This window comes from Ixodes scapularis, unplaced genomic scaffold (genome assembly GCF_016920785.2).
Source record: "Ixodes scapularis isolate PalLabHiFi unplaced genomic scaffold, ASM1692078v2 PGA_scaffold0__279_contigs__length_252992795, whole genome shotgun sequence".
NCBI classification, from domain to species: domain Eukaryota; kingdom Metazoa; phylum Arthropoda; class Arachnida; order Ixodida; family Ixodidae; genus Ixodes; species Ixodes scapularis.
In genome coordinates, this window is record NW_024609835.1 from 239,978,846 (window position 1) to 239,994,045 (window position 15,200).

General features: G+C 47.0%; 1 protein-coding gene across 1 annotated transcript in view; it reads left to right on the forward strand.

The window, feature by feature from the left end:
• LOC8033550 (cubilin) overlaps window positions 1–15,200 on the forward strand; it is a 264,814-nt gene that overhangs the window by 206,621 nt on the left and 42,993 nt on the right. The window contains exons 49-51 of the mRNA XM_042291012.1: window positions 3,964–4,120; window positions 9,777–9,965; window positions 10,732–10,851. Coding sequence (XP_042146946.1) covers window positions 3,964–4,120; window positions 9,777–9,965; window positions 10,732–10,851 — 466 coding nt within the window. The remainder of the gene's footprint in view (window positions 1–3,963; window positions 4,121–9,776; window positions 9,966–10,731; window positions 10,852–15,200) is intronic.

The window sequence follows — 15,200 nt, forward strand, 5'->3', positions numbered from 1 at the left end:
CTTCTTAAAATAAATACAACTTGTAGTGCCTATTGAAACAGTTATGATTAAATAAGGTGATATTCTACAAGATAATTGTATCGATGTCGCTTTTGTGTGTTTACTGGCAATTTTAGTGTTTGCTTGCAGAAAGTGGCGTGACAACGAGGTTGGGTAGTAGCCGGAGCAGTCACGAATCACACTACGAGAGTTTTGATTTTGAGGCTTCATCAGCGCACGCCTGCAAGTGTGTTTACATTGTTAAAATAAAGACAATCACTGCGTTCTTACTTTCTCTGGGAGTCACCGTTTCGTGCGCGAAAACGGATGCAACGGTTGTTTAGCCTTCACCAGAAGAGATAACAATACTGTAAATATGCATGTTTTTCGATTTGAGTAACTTGACGTCAGCTTTGCATGAAAGTGCGCGTTCCATATTCGCAACGTGCCGTTTTTAACCTTTAAAATTCCGGTTTCTGGTGTTAGGACACACACGGACGTTTAGGAAGATGGGGAGAGTTAGGAATGTCGGATGTGTAACGTCGAGCATGATAGTTCCGTGTTTAACGAATACTTTTCATTACTGTTTACTAACGAGTGCTTGGACTTCGTCCCCACTCTCCCTGAAGAGCTTTACGAGCGCATGCATCCTATTAACGTTAACTCCGCTGGTATTAAAACATTGATTGATAAACTAAAACTTACTTCGTCCGCTGCAACCGATAACATCAACCCTAAAATTTAAAAGAAACACCCGTGTTATTTCTAGTGAGTATTTGAAACTCATCTTCATTCAGTCCTCATCTCAAAGCTGCCTTCCATCTGACCAAAAGGTGGGAAGGGTAATTCCCAGTCTTTAAACAGGGCAGCCGCTCTTCCGCATCTAATTATCGCCCTAAATCATTGACTTCAATTTCTTGAAAACTACTTGAGCATATCCTCTACTCCAATATCATGAGGCACCTATCATCCCATTTCTTTTCTTTAAACAGCAGCACGGTTTTCAAAAGGTACTTTCCTGCGAAACGCAACTCTGCGACTTCATCCATGACTTGCACACTAACCTTGAATGGCGCGTCCAAACTGACGTAGTTTTTATTTTCCAAAGCGTTCGGCCGTGTCCTCTATCAACGCCTTCTTTCTAAGCTATCATCTTTTTGCCTCGACCAATAACCGTTTGCATGGATTCGTGACTTTCTTTTTTCCCGTGTACAGGTCACGTCCATGATGATCATGAATCTTCCTTAATAAATGTATCTCCTGGTGTCCCCCTGGGGTTCGTACTTGGGCCCTTACTCTTTTTAATATTTATTAATGACATTCCCATTGGGATTTCTTCAAAAAAACGCTTTTTCGCCGACGACTGCGTCATCCATAACAAAGTAACTTGTGTGCAAAATAATAACCAGCTTCAGGAAGATCTAGATAAAATTAACAATTGGTGCAAAGAGTGGATTATGTCACCAAACAAGTATAAACGCAAACTAATCCACTTCACCAAGAAAAAAACCACTCTGTCAATTAATTACTTCTTGGACTCCGATCTAATTGAGACCGCTACTGTGTATAAATACCTTGGTGTAAGACTAACATCTAACCTTCCCTGGAATAACCACATTGAAGTCATTACCGCCAATTCATCTGGAACTCTTGGACTAAACAGACGTAACTTAAAAAATCGCTCCACCCTTTGTCCCTAAGCTAACCTTTAACACGTATGTCAGACCAAAAATAGAATATGCTTCAACCATCTGGAATACCCATCGACTGTACCTCATCAATACGCTGTAGAGGCAGTTCAGAACAGAGCTGCTCGCTTCATTTCATCCACTTATGACTTTTCTTTCAGTGTCTCGGCGCTAAAAACTGAACTAACCATGTCCTCTTTGCAGCTTCGCAGGAAAGTCTCTCAGCTGTGCCTTATTCACAAAATCTACTACCACATTCCCGACCTCAAAACCACTTTGTTATTACCCCTCGACCGAACATCTTCTCGCCTCAACAACGTCTGCACCATCAAACACACTTCTGGCTCTACGAACGCTTTCAATTGGTCATTCCTTTCTCAAGCCATCAGCCACTGGAACAGTCCCCCATTTTCCATTGTCACCATCTTGGACCCTGCTGATTTCTCCTCTGCAGTAAAATTACACCTTTCTTGGCCCATGTGATGGTGTGCGGGGCTAGGCAGATCAGTGAAAACACTTACGCAGAGCGCTTGCCAGGCCAGACTTGTACGTAGTTCAACTACTTTACTCAAGTTACTGTAGTTTAACTACTTTTCTGGGTAGTTTAGTAACTTTTAATTACATTTCTATTCTAGTAATCAGTAGTTTACTTTAACTACTTTTCTGAGTGACTTCCACTCAAATTACAAATTACTTTCTAATTTTAGTGGTTGTTTTGCCTATCAACAGAGAACAGAGGTCGGAAGGTCAGCTGATATTTGCAGAGGGGGAAGCATGCGGAGTAGAAAAGGGGGGGATGGGAAGGAAGAAAGTGATTTAGATAGTCCAAAAAAAACCCAAATTTTAACGAGCCCCCGCGCTTCAACAACACTGCTACGAGGCGCGGGGAGCGAGCAGACACGACGCAAGAGAGGTCGAGTAACTGTGGGATTAGCTCCGAATAGTGGCGTTTCTTTGTATTCCGAAGCTCAAGGAGACTTGACGCATTTGAAGAAAGGGCTTGTCCCCGCTTCTCTCCAATGTAGGAATTCTTGCCCACTACAGGAGGTGGACACACTGCTCCTTTTACGGTGCAGGCGATAGAACCCCTAACAACGACGATCACGCCGGATGGGCTGCTCGTGTATCACTCGAAGCGCGTTAACCCACCCCCGCGCCTGCGTTCACGCCGCTTCGCGGTGACGGTGTGCGGCTGCTAATTACAAATCTATTAACCCACCTAGCCCCCCCCCCCCCCCCCCCCCGTACACGCCGCTTTGCGGCGTCCGGTCGGCAACCCAAGCCCCGCTGCCCCCCATGCACTTCCGTAAATAGAGTCGATACGATTTAGTTTAGCGATGTTTCGTCAACAACATTCGTTTTTTTAGTGTTAATGGTAAAAAAGAAATGTAAATATCGCCAAATGCCTCGACAAAACAAAATGTTCGAGAAAAAAAATAAAAAGAAGTAAGCCGGCCCACACCATAAATAGAACCCGGGTCTGACACGTATGAGGCAGACATCTCACCACTAAGTTACGCTACCTCTTCGGAAACTCGCATTGCATCCGCTGCCTATGTTGACGGCGGCAGCGCCTATCTCCAAGCAAGCAAGCAAAACTTTATTTTGTGTAAGGGCCTACGTCCTGGTCTGGACGGCCCGTCCGGCCCATGTCTCGCGGATGGATTCCGTAAGGTTACCGTGTAGCCTTGTTCGTGGAGCAAGGCTTTACGAACCAGCCAATCCGGCGTGCGTGAGCACCGTTGCTAGGGTTTGTATCGCCTGCGCGTTAAAAATATGCCCGCGCGGGTCGGGGGGCAGTGCCCTTGGTATTCCTTGGGCGCCGCCGGCCTGTGTCTGCTCTGCCCAGTGGCGGCCGTTTCAGGGGGGGCAAAACGCATGCCTTGCCCCCCCACTCTGAGAACTGGGGGGGCAAGTGCCCCCCTTGCCCCCCCGGTTGGTACGCCCATGCAAGGCGGAAAGTTGGCCGAGTTGGTTGATCATCTCACAAAGTGGGAAAGGCGCAAATATGACAAAGGACAAGAAACGCGCAGGCGCAGCGCTAACTTTAAAGAGCGTGGAACAGGGCCCGATGTGTAAAAGCTTCACCCTTTTGAACTTCATTTCTTATACATCAGGCCCGGTTCTGTGTCCTTCAATGTCAGCTGCTGTGTCTGTGTACTTCTTGTTTTGTTGTCCTTCCTCCTATTCGCGCTGTTCCCACCCTACAACCCGATCGGGTAGTAGCGTCAGCTACGGTCGGACTAGAAACGGAGTACGGGGTATGTTTCTACAATGTGGACGACCTCCCTCGCAGATATCGGAGATGGCGCACGTGAGGAACCTGGAGTGTGGCCATCCGCTCCCCATGGAGATCAAGTCGGCCACGTCTCGCCTGGCGGTCTCGTACACGTTCCACCGGCTAGCTGGAGGACACGGGTTCCGCGCCAGCTACAGCACCGACGTCGAACTACGTACGTCATGAACGTTGAACCGCGGCGGCCGCCGATGTCATAGCCTTCTATATACTGGCAAAGCCAGGCAGATCGCCACGAGAAGCTGTCGCCGAAAGGGAAAAGGTGGAGCGGCGTACAACGGATGAGAGGAGAGCGACGTGAATGGCGGCCCACTGCGGCGAGACGCCTAAACACACTTCTCCCGAGCGAACAAGTGTGTTTCGGGTCCTCGCCGCTGCAAAAGCTGTGTGCTGAGGTCCAGGTTCACCGAGAAATGGCTCTTTGATGCTCTGTGCTACTAGATCCTCGTGCTCTAATCTGTGACCGCGGGCACTCCCCGTCGTCGTTCACCCAGGCTTTGTAAGTGTACAGTAGGCTATGCCCATGCGTTCGGTGCGAGGGCCGGCACTGCCTCAAGTGGCGAATCTTTGCGACTGTATAAATTACTATATGTGTACTTATAGTTCCGCGCACTTAGAGCGTACATTTTATACGCTTCTATAAAAGATGTACTACACTAAAAACATATCGCATCTGACATAAATATACCTTGAAAAAGTTTATTAATGAGGCACAAGTTTTTTTTTTTTATTCTTAAATATCTGTACATGGCGCGTCTTAGTTATCCTCTCTGAAAAATACTTTCAATTGGCTACCAGCTGCTCACTGCCAGATCCTGCTTAGCTCAGTTGATAGAACGCTGCGCCAGACATGAAGAATTCCCTGGATCAAACCGGGCCAGGCGGATTTTCCAGCGGCCACCACTCACCTAGAGGGAGCGATATCTGCTCCACTTCAGACGGACGTCAATTACTTCTTACGTAAATATTCACCACTTTGGGGAACTCCCTTGATTATATCAAATCATAATTCCTGATAAAATATTGCATTTATAAAGTGATTAGCTCTCTTGGGATCTTCAGGTCACTTGGAGGTATGTTTCTGGCTGTTTCCCCATTAAATTTAGCGGGAAGAATAACGTCACATGATCTATGCAAAAAATCAGTTTCCCCGCTAGATTTAGCGGGAAAATTGACGTCACGGGACATCAACACCAATTCAGTTTCCACGCTAAATTTTGCGGGGAAAAGGACGCCACGTTGGCTGATACCATCCACGCACAAATTTAGTTTACCTGCTAGATTTAGCGGGTGCACTGAACGAACAAAATAAAATTTGAAAATAAATTTAATAGCATGGTGTTCGTGTCTCATCACAAAGAAGACTAATCCTTTAATTAGACAGCAACATTGTTGGTTCTGCCGGAATTATTCTTTGTGCACTTTGATTCGTAGAGCTGCATACGGGGGAAGACTGAAAAATGCATCTGGAATCGTAACTATTTTCTTAAAAAAAACGAATTTATCTTTTGAATTCGACACATGAATAAACCGATGCGAACATAAATACCTTAGCGAACTGCATTTCTGTCTTTCCTAACAAGCAATACTTTATCCCCTGACGTAGCCTTACAAAAGCTGTGGTGTGTTTTTGTTGAAAAACTGTTGAAAAAAGTCATCAGGGGATCTAAATTGTCAACAGATTTTTCACCTGACTTTCTTGAGGATTTTAGTTGACTTTTTATTAACCTAGATAAGCATAATCTAATTTATAAATATCAGCTCGGTTTTAGAAAGTTACTGTTGACCAAAACCCAGCTCATTAGATTTACACATGAAATACCTGAAACAATTAATGAAAGGGGACAGAATAACAAAATGTGCATAGAATTTTCTAAGGCATTTGACAGGGCATCTTATTCAAAATTGCTGGTAAAGCTTTCAAACATTCTTAGAAACTCACAAATTTTAAATTTGATAACTGGTTATTTAACAGGCCAATACGTTCACTATAACAAAATTTACTCTGATAGACGACCCGTTACTTTGGGAGTACCCCGGGGATGTTTGCCTTGGCCCCTTTTGGTCCCCTGCTTTTGTAAATGTGTAAATGTAGCTAACTATGGCATCAAGACGTCTCTGCCATTCATAAACTGTTGAAACGATACTCGAACCACAGCCTAATCTCCGGCTTCACCGTGCGCTCCGAGAACCTTAGCTTCCGGTGGTCGTACATTCAACCCCTTCCTCTGGAGTCCCCGCAACTCTTGTTTGCCCAATTAGGCAAACGAGAGTTGCGTGTTTCCATTCCACCTTGTAATTGCGGAACTACCAGCCGAAGTCGCCACAAACATATGAGGCCTCGTCCTCGCATCTCCTCAAGTTTCCCCCTACGAGACGCTTAGAACTGAGCTCGCCGATCAGACGACGTCATCAGAGCAATGTCGACGTCGACTCTGGCACCTTCCCAAAACCGAGTAGTGGGACGTCGAAAACGGATTCAAGTGCTAGGATGAACCAAACGATTTCTAAAAGTAATTGCCGTTTCCTTCGACGCGACGCTGCTGCGGAAGTGGGTGATTCAACGACTTCCCCCGAGCGTTCGCAGGGTCCTGATATACTTGTGTCAACCACAAAAGCTGAAAAGCATCAACATATTCTTGAGACCTGGTTTCAACGGCTTTCAGACAATGGTATCACCATCAACAAAGCGAAGTGCGAGTTCGGTGTGCCACAGCTGGAGTTGCTCGTTCATCACAAAAACTCCCATGGCATCCAACCTCTTCCATCTAAAATCAAGGCCGTGAAGAACTTTCCGACGCAATCTTCGTGTCGGAAGCCCCGCGAGTTTCTTGGCCTCGTCAATTTCTACCGACGTTTCTAACTTATTCCGCTGCCGTCCTCTGACCTCTCACCGATCTGCTTTGAGGCAGCGAGGCTGAACCAACCGCACTGCAATGGACGCTGAACGAAGCTTGCGCATTTGATGAATAAGTTCCTCGCTGACGCTGCATTTCTAGCACGCCCCGTTGCGGATGCATAACCCTCCGACATGACCGACGCCTCCGACGCCGCGGTCGGCGGACTTGTACAACAACGGGTGAACGGGCTGTGGCAACCGCTAGGTTTTTTCTCCAATAAGCTGGCGCCAGCAGACTCGCACTACAGTGCATTGAGTTGCGAGTCGCTAGCCATTTACTTGAACCTCGAACATTTCATTCATTATTTGGAAGGTCGTCAATTTTACATCTTGACCGACCACAAGCAAACCATTTACGCTCTGTAAGGAACCATGAAACGACTTTCCACAAGGGAAAGTCGGCATCTATCTTGCATATTTGAATTTACCAGCGACATCAGACACATCACGGGAAGCAGAACTCAGCTGCAAATGCTCTGTCTCCCATTGGCCGCTGCAACGCGATCCCTTATGTCGTCAATTTCAACAATCTTGCAGAAGCACAGCAAGGAGACCCAGAGATACGTGAACTACAGACGGTAATCTGGTTCTTCAGGATCTTCATCTCTCAGGGTCTGATTCTGAAATACGTTGCGATATTTCCACAGACTTGCATCGCCCTTTAGCGCCTTGTTTTTGACTCCCTACACAACCTTTCCCACCCAGGCAACTCAACACCTTATTGCCCAATGCTTTCTATGGCCTAGGATGACCAAGGATGCCACAGATTTGGCAGGCACTTGCCTGCAGTGCCAACGCACAAAAGTGCATCGCTATAGAGTCACCCCGTCCGCCTCATTTTTAACACTCACCACCCGCTTTGCAACATTCATTGAACTCGTGGTGTCCCTGCCTCCGTGAGATGGGAACACGTATATGCTTACCATCATCGATTGTTGCACAAGTTGGCCGGAAGCCATCCAAATTCCTGACATCAGTTCTTTTATCATTGCGAGGACCCTCGAAACAGGCTGGATCGCCCGGTTTGATGTTCCATCCTCCATATCCACTGAAAGAAGAGAACAATTAGAATCCTCTTTATTCCGAGATCTCATGACGTTATTGGGCTCATTACAAATTTGCACAACATCGTATCACCCAACCGCCAAGGGTCTTGTCGAGTGTTTTCATCGATCACTAAAGGCGTCCCTCAAAGTGCGTGACGACGCAAATCACTGGAGTGCACCCTTGCCCATCATACTGCTCGGCCTGTGCACTGCCCTGAAAGAAGACCTCGGGTGCACTGCCGCTGACATAGTTTACGGAACAACACTTCACCTTCCGCGTGCGTTCTTCGAGTCACCTGCAGCCAGTGCCGTTTCCAAGCCTTCCAGATACTCCATACAGCTACGCGACGTCACGAGAAAGAACCGTGCTACTCCCACCAGACCAAACAAACGCATTCCAACCTACGTTTCTGAGGACCTAAGTGTTGCGACACGTGTTTTTGTTCGCCAGGGCGCGGTTCATGACGTGGTACATCCTCTCCAACCACCTCACGACAGACCCTTTAAGACCCTTGAACATTAAATCAAGTTTTTTTGTTTTTTTGTTTATCCTAGATGTCAACTGTCGACGAGACACTGTTTCACTAGACCGTCTCAAGGCAGCACACCCGGAACTGAAACATTCGCAACTTGCCCAGGTAGACGCACCGCCGATCTTACCGCCTTCGTCTCCATTCCCATCCTGCCATCAACCCAACGCCACTTACTAAACCTCATCACCACTCCGTCTCCTGAGCATCTGAAGAACTCGGAGACTTCTCTAAGGGGCATCATCCCTGGCACCACACTAAAAGAAGGTCGGCAGCATGCGCACCGGCAGAACAGGCCAACGACCAGGAGCGCTCAGCATCACCGCTTCTTATGTTCTGCTTTTGTCAATATGTAAATACAGTTTATTATGGCATGTGGACGTCTCTGTCTTGAATACACATTAGCTTCCAGACTGGGCCGGCGCGCGGACCATGCCGCTAGAATAGGAAGCACACTCCAGCCACTGACAGATTGAGAAGAGGAGTTTCTGTCTTCGATAACGCATCGGCGTCTTGCGAGCCTCGTGCGTGCTCGCGAAATTAAAGCACGGCGGAAGGTAGCGAGCTCGTGCCGGAGATCGGTCGTACAAAAAAGACGTCCTGCCGTTCTAATCTCATCAGAGACAATAGAAAATACTGCAGACGTTGAAAGCATCCCAACAGATGTACTCAGAATGTACTTTTTGCTTCACAAAAGTATACAATTAGTGTCCTCTTAGTGTACTGTTCTTAAAGCAATAGCATTACGTGGGAACATTGCAGGGGACTCTCCTGCTCCTGTTGGCCTTGCCGCATGACGTCACAAGCCCACGTGACATCATAGTGTCACGCGACATTAATTTTTCCCGTTAAAGTCATCAGGACATTTGACGTCTCAGTCAGTCTTATGTCGTACCGCCACGTAAAAATATGACGTCACGGGACGTCAATTTCACCTCCGCATTTAGCGCGAAAATATATAGGCTAAATGTTGGTCAAACGTGCTGCTCGTTAAAGAAATAATTTAAGTGCTATCACACCTTCACTGCCATTGACGGAATGTCTAGTACCCTAGCTTTACGATGACCCTTAACAGTATTGAAGTGTGACTGAGGTCAGGTTTAATGGCGGTTAAAGATGCTCCGATAGTTAGGGTAAAGTGGAGAGTAACAGCTAACCATAGTTCGGCGCAACTGCGGTTTAGGGCGCCCGTCGGGCATCATTATTGGCGTTTAAGTCTGACGGCAGTCGCACTTAGCTGCACTTAAAAGTTCCCGCGATGCGTGGCTAGGGAATAAGCAGGGCGACTTTCTACCAAGAGCGACGCCTCGCTAAGCTTCGCGGGCGTCCGTGTTGCAGCGTGCTGGCACACGCTGACCGAGACCAGCGGGCTCCTGGCGGCTCCCGAGGACTCGCTCAGGTCGGGTGGCCACCTGGTCTGCCAGTGGGCGGTTCCGCTGCTTCGCAACCAGACCCTGGCCCTGACCGTGGACCGCGCCAACGCCACCGCCGCAGGCAGCTGCCAGCAGGAATACTTTCAGCTCACACGTGCGTAAAGAGCGCTTGAAATGCTCCGTGGTGGCGTGCCATCGGCGGAGAGTGAAACGGGAATTGGCGCACTGGCGGCATTTACTATACTTATTCTACGTGAACGGAGCAGTATTTGCTTTTTTTTGCAAGTCGTCTTTGAGAAGTGACCTCCTGAACCAAATAAACAATAAACTCCCTCCTGTCCCTCTCTAAAAAAAATAATTAAGTGCATGCTTAGGAATTTTTGTATTGCATATATAAATTTATTCACTACGAAATGAGTGAGTCCGTTCAGCTTAGGTCTCCGCTTCAAATAAGCACGTTCCCGATTTAAGTTATACCTAACTTTGCGAGTTTTTGCGGCAATTAAAAAAAAATTAGTTGTTTCTTTTATATTGATAGTGATTCCGTTGAGTTTATACGCAGAGTTTATTTTGTCCCAGCGTGCTCGCGATGCCACCTGTGTTCGAAGATTCTCACTCTACAGCACAATAAAACGTAGCACTGTTCGGTATATCTGGTCGCTGCGCAATCAGTCAATAGCGAGTTTTCGTAGATCGTTTTCGCCGTCCCGCAAGGCACTCCGCAACCCGCTACGATAGCGGGAACTCCACAGTCGAGGCTATCGGCGCGCAGGCGCAGTCTTCTTCGTTGCGGAACGCTTAGCGGGGGAGGAAGCGCGGTCTACGAAAACTCCCCAATGCGTCTCTCGCACCGCGTAGCCCTCGGTCACATAAAGAGCAAGTGTGCATCAGAATATGGAAGAACCGTTTTCCTGTCCCAGGGCGGATGTGCCGGCACGGCGACCGAGAGGTGATGGTCCCGGACGACTCGGCTACCACGGTGTACTACGTGAAGAGGCCCCAGGGCTCGGGACAACTCAGCGCTGCGTACCGAATCAACGGTTGGTGCTTCCGGCGACCGTCGCGTACGCCGCTGTTGGACTGCGCAAAGTACCTAAAAACATTAGTGAGATAGAACGCGCGAGAAACATTCTATTCTACCCTGTTCGTCCCGCAGAAAAGTGGGTGATGGTCATTCAGCGAGCAAACAGTTTCTAAATGCTTAAATTTTCTCTTACACATTTTTTACATAGTCTTTTTTTTTAAGGAACATCCATTAGGGGATCCTTAGGGAAAGCGTTAGAATAACTTTGGAAAACGCCACACGTGTCCCCCTTTGGAAACGCTAACACTGACCTCTTCACTCTTCCTTTTCGCTTTATTTTTTGCTTCCCATTTCTGGCGTCGTTACGGCGTCAGTGTTAGGGTTTGCCAAAATGGGGACGTGTGGGGTTTCCCGAGGGTCATGCTAACGCATTCCTTAAAAATCCGCCAATGGATCTTATTTTAATTTTTTCCGGTTTCTACCCCACGCGGACCAGCGCTGGTTTGCCACCTCTTGGCGCCTCATTTTGGACAGCCGAGCTAGGCGCTGCTTCTGCTTTCCTGTGTCGTTCGCTCCCCTTGCACGCTTAGCAGCGGCATTCGCTGCCTCACGCTGTTGTGAGTTGGGACTCGCCCCAGCATCCAGGAGCGGATTGGCTTCCACCCCGGGACGTCGCCTCCCTCTCGCCTTTGTTCTTCTCTGCTCTCCTCCTCTCTACGCGGCGCGCTTCTTTTTCCACTGTTTTGACCGGAGACGGACACCGTCAGAAAGTTCCTTGTCGTGTGGGTACCAGTGCTAACGCATTCATAATTTTGATTTTGAGAATATGACCCCTAAATATTTCCGCTTACATTTTTGTGCGTATTATATAGTTGTTATTTGTTCCCTTAAATATGATAGATAAGTAATTTTGGATAGTGTTGTGAGTTTCAGGCGTTCCCCTCAGTCCTTTTTTTTTAATAAAAATTTTATATTTTGCATATTTCCCGCACGCTTCCAGCGGACCGTTGTATGGGTCCGCGAGAACTGCTCAAAACACACCACTGCAGCTGTTTTTTTTTTGTTTTTTTTTTTTTTTTCAGGCCTTTATTCTATAGGTAGAAATAGCCGACTACCGCGAATCTGCCAAGAAGTTTTTTATTGGCTAGAAATATGGGAGGAGGTATGCAACTTCTAGAAGTTTCTGAAAGAATTTTTGGCTAAAAATAAAATGGCACGCAAGGCGCCAAATCGGTCACAACTTTAGAAAAATAAAAAATGCGGCTAAAGTTATTATTTTTATTAGTTTTATTGTATTTCCAGACCCTCGTGGAACTATGATACGAGTGCGTACGCAAAGTTTCTGGCAATGTCTAGAGAAGAAAGAAGCGCACAATGGAACAATAAAAAATGATAAATAGGTTGCCCAATTTTGTTTTAAACAAATACAGCATGACAAGCGAAATATAACTCAACAATAAGCTAGGCCGAAAAAATGCAGCATACTCCTCCTGGCACAAAGATAATTTAAGCAATATTGATTATTATTCATCACTGAGTCATAAAAAACCTCGCGAGCCAACAACTTGGAGCGTGATGAGTACACCAGATGCGGACTATTTTAGTTTTTTGCTCGAAGCTGGCCACTTCAAAAGCAACTCAGCTGGTGCTGTTTTCTTTTCCTCGTGACACTGCTAGGCGTTTTTCGATAACTGAGCAAGTAGCTGCCAGGACCTTGTACTGAGATATTCTCTCCCATTTTACTTGCTTTAGAAGAGCCCTCTTTCCTGTTTGCGCAAGCGTTTAGCATCCAACTAGAAATCTTTGGGGCACTGTATTTTTTGTCTGGTAGTTCATGGCTATGAAGGCCCGAAAAGGCCGTTATAACAAAACTTGATATTCTGTGGACAGTGTCTGGTTATGTTTGCCCTAAATTTCCAATTAGGTGCCACAGTTAGGCTTCACTTCCTAGGAGTTCGGTTGGTACCTGTTCGGTTGTAACCTGGCTTCTTTGGGCCTCAGTTCCCTAGCAAATGCCAGATTTAGGCTTTACTATTGGAACTTTATTTTTCGCCTGCCAACTTTGGGCCTAAATTGCAAAAGAAGTGCCAAGATTAGGCTTCTCCGTGGGTTGTTTGGTTTGTACATGGTATCTTTGGTTCGTGTCTGGCACTTTGACAGTTATGTAGCGAAGCAAAATAGCAGTGTCATTATTAGTGGTGTTTAGTATTATTTTAAACATATCCAATGCTGTAGAAGATATTGAATAATTTTATTAAATTCCGCATGGTGATTTTTTTTGACGCCGTGTCCATCGCTGAACACTAAGGGTGGTAGGAATCTCGTCAAGCTGTTTTTTTTTTTTCTACTTCCTTTGCCCCCTTTCCTGCGAAAATTAACCTCGAACTTCAAGTTCAACTTGAGCTTTAGAGCAAAACATTATCAGGCGCAGATTAGGCCCTTAGGATTGCCAGACTTGGGCCAAGTTGGTGTTTTCCTGACGTGCTGATTGGACAGCTTCAGTCACGGCCAGGTGTTGTAGTGGCCGTTATGGCTCAAATTCATGCGCGAAAACCGCTAAGAAAACATCGTACAAATTTCAGAACGTGCTATCTGAAGAAAAAAAAGAAACGTGGTATCTAGACACATGGTCTTGTGAAAAGCCTATTTCCAATGTCTCGACGATAAATGCCCACCGATGTTGCGTTCCTTTTTTTCGATTTTTTGGAAAATAATGCACAGTGAGAAAATCGTTTTCAATGCGTCAGCACCAGAACGCTCGTTTTGACAGAAACCCGGCGGTGTATTTAGTTTGTCAGCGACGGAGAGAGAGAGACGAGAGCTAGAGAGGGAGGGGGATATGGTGACGCGTGCGACACTCCCGTTGGCCCGAAGCGCTGACGTCATCACGCGTCAAACTCTCCACTTCTTCCCGGAGCTGACAAACTGAGAGACACACAACCACGGGTTTTCGTCAAAACGAGCCCTTTCGTTTTCGTCAAAGTCACACGCACAGCTGGCGCGGAGCCAGAGGGGAGGAGGCGCCGTGCAACACTTCCTAGATACCAAAGCCTTAGTGCTGAATGAGATCGCGTCATCGGAGAAGGCCAACGCTGGGCACAGATTGAAAACGAGTGCTGCATGAGTGCCCGGCTTTGAGTGAAGTTCGACCCAAGCGTTGACGCAATCGTCGTGTCCAATCTGTGCCCAGCGTTGGCCTTCTCCGATCACGCCATCTCATTAAGCACTGCGGCATTGTTACCTCGGAGGTGTAGCGCCGTGGCGCGGTGGAATGCGGGCGTGCATGCACAGTTGCCGCTCTGTCGTCGCCGGTTGTTCTTCACTCTTGGTTTCCGTAGGAGCGGTGCCTTGGCTGTGATGGGTGTGTGTAGTTAAAACGATGGATGCGGTTCCTTCGACGAGTGATGTGGATGAAATTCCTTCCACGAGAGGTATGGATGTGGCTCTTTCCACGAGTGATATGGATGACCGCATGTAAGGGCATCGACGTACTGTGAGAGGCAGAGTACAAAAAAGGGGGCGAAACAGTTACCGGAAGATCAATTGGTGGATTCTTCGGGAATCCGTTAGCATGATCCTTGGGAAGCGCAACACGCGTCTCTCTTTAGGAAACGCTAACACTGACTCCGTAACGAGGCTAAAAAGAGGAAGCCAAAGAGAAAGTAAGAAAGGAAAGTGATGGGGTCAACGTTAAGCCTGGTTCAGACAGTTGCGTTTGAGTGCGTTTGACTGCGTTGCGGCAGCGAGAAACCAGGACATCCCTGCTGCTTATATCGGGTGCCAAGATGATTCCTTGAATTGGATTCCACGCTTCATACGAAGCACAGATGTGCCGGTGACTCGCTTTCGGTACTCGACGCAACGCAGTCAAACGCACTCAAACGCAAGTGTCTGAACCGGCCTTTAGGGTTTCCCAAAGGGGGACATGTGTGACGCTTCCAAAGGTCATGCTAAAGCATTTCTTAGAGAGCCCCTAGAAAGAAAAGAAAAAAAAAAGCTTTTTTAAACAGTCTGGGTGAGACACGCGCGTCAAAAAATCAAATTTACATGAAAAGAAAAAAAAATTAGAGCATTATTGACGGCGCGAGACACGATTTAGTCGATAGTTTTCTTCCACGAGTTTTCCTTTCCACTTCTTTTCTCTCTCGGCATTTCGGGCGCATGAAGGAGAGGTGGATCGGCTTGGCCATCACAATGAGGTGGAGAGAGTGCATCACCATTCCGTGCCATCATGGACTTTGTGCGCAGACTTTAAAATAAATCTCGCGCCGTGAATATTGCTCTGAAACCATTTTTGTTTTTCGTGTAGAGATAATTTTTCGACCTGCGTGTCCCGAACAGACTGTTTTAATTATTTTTTTCCTT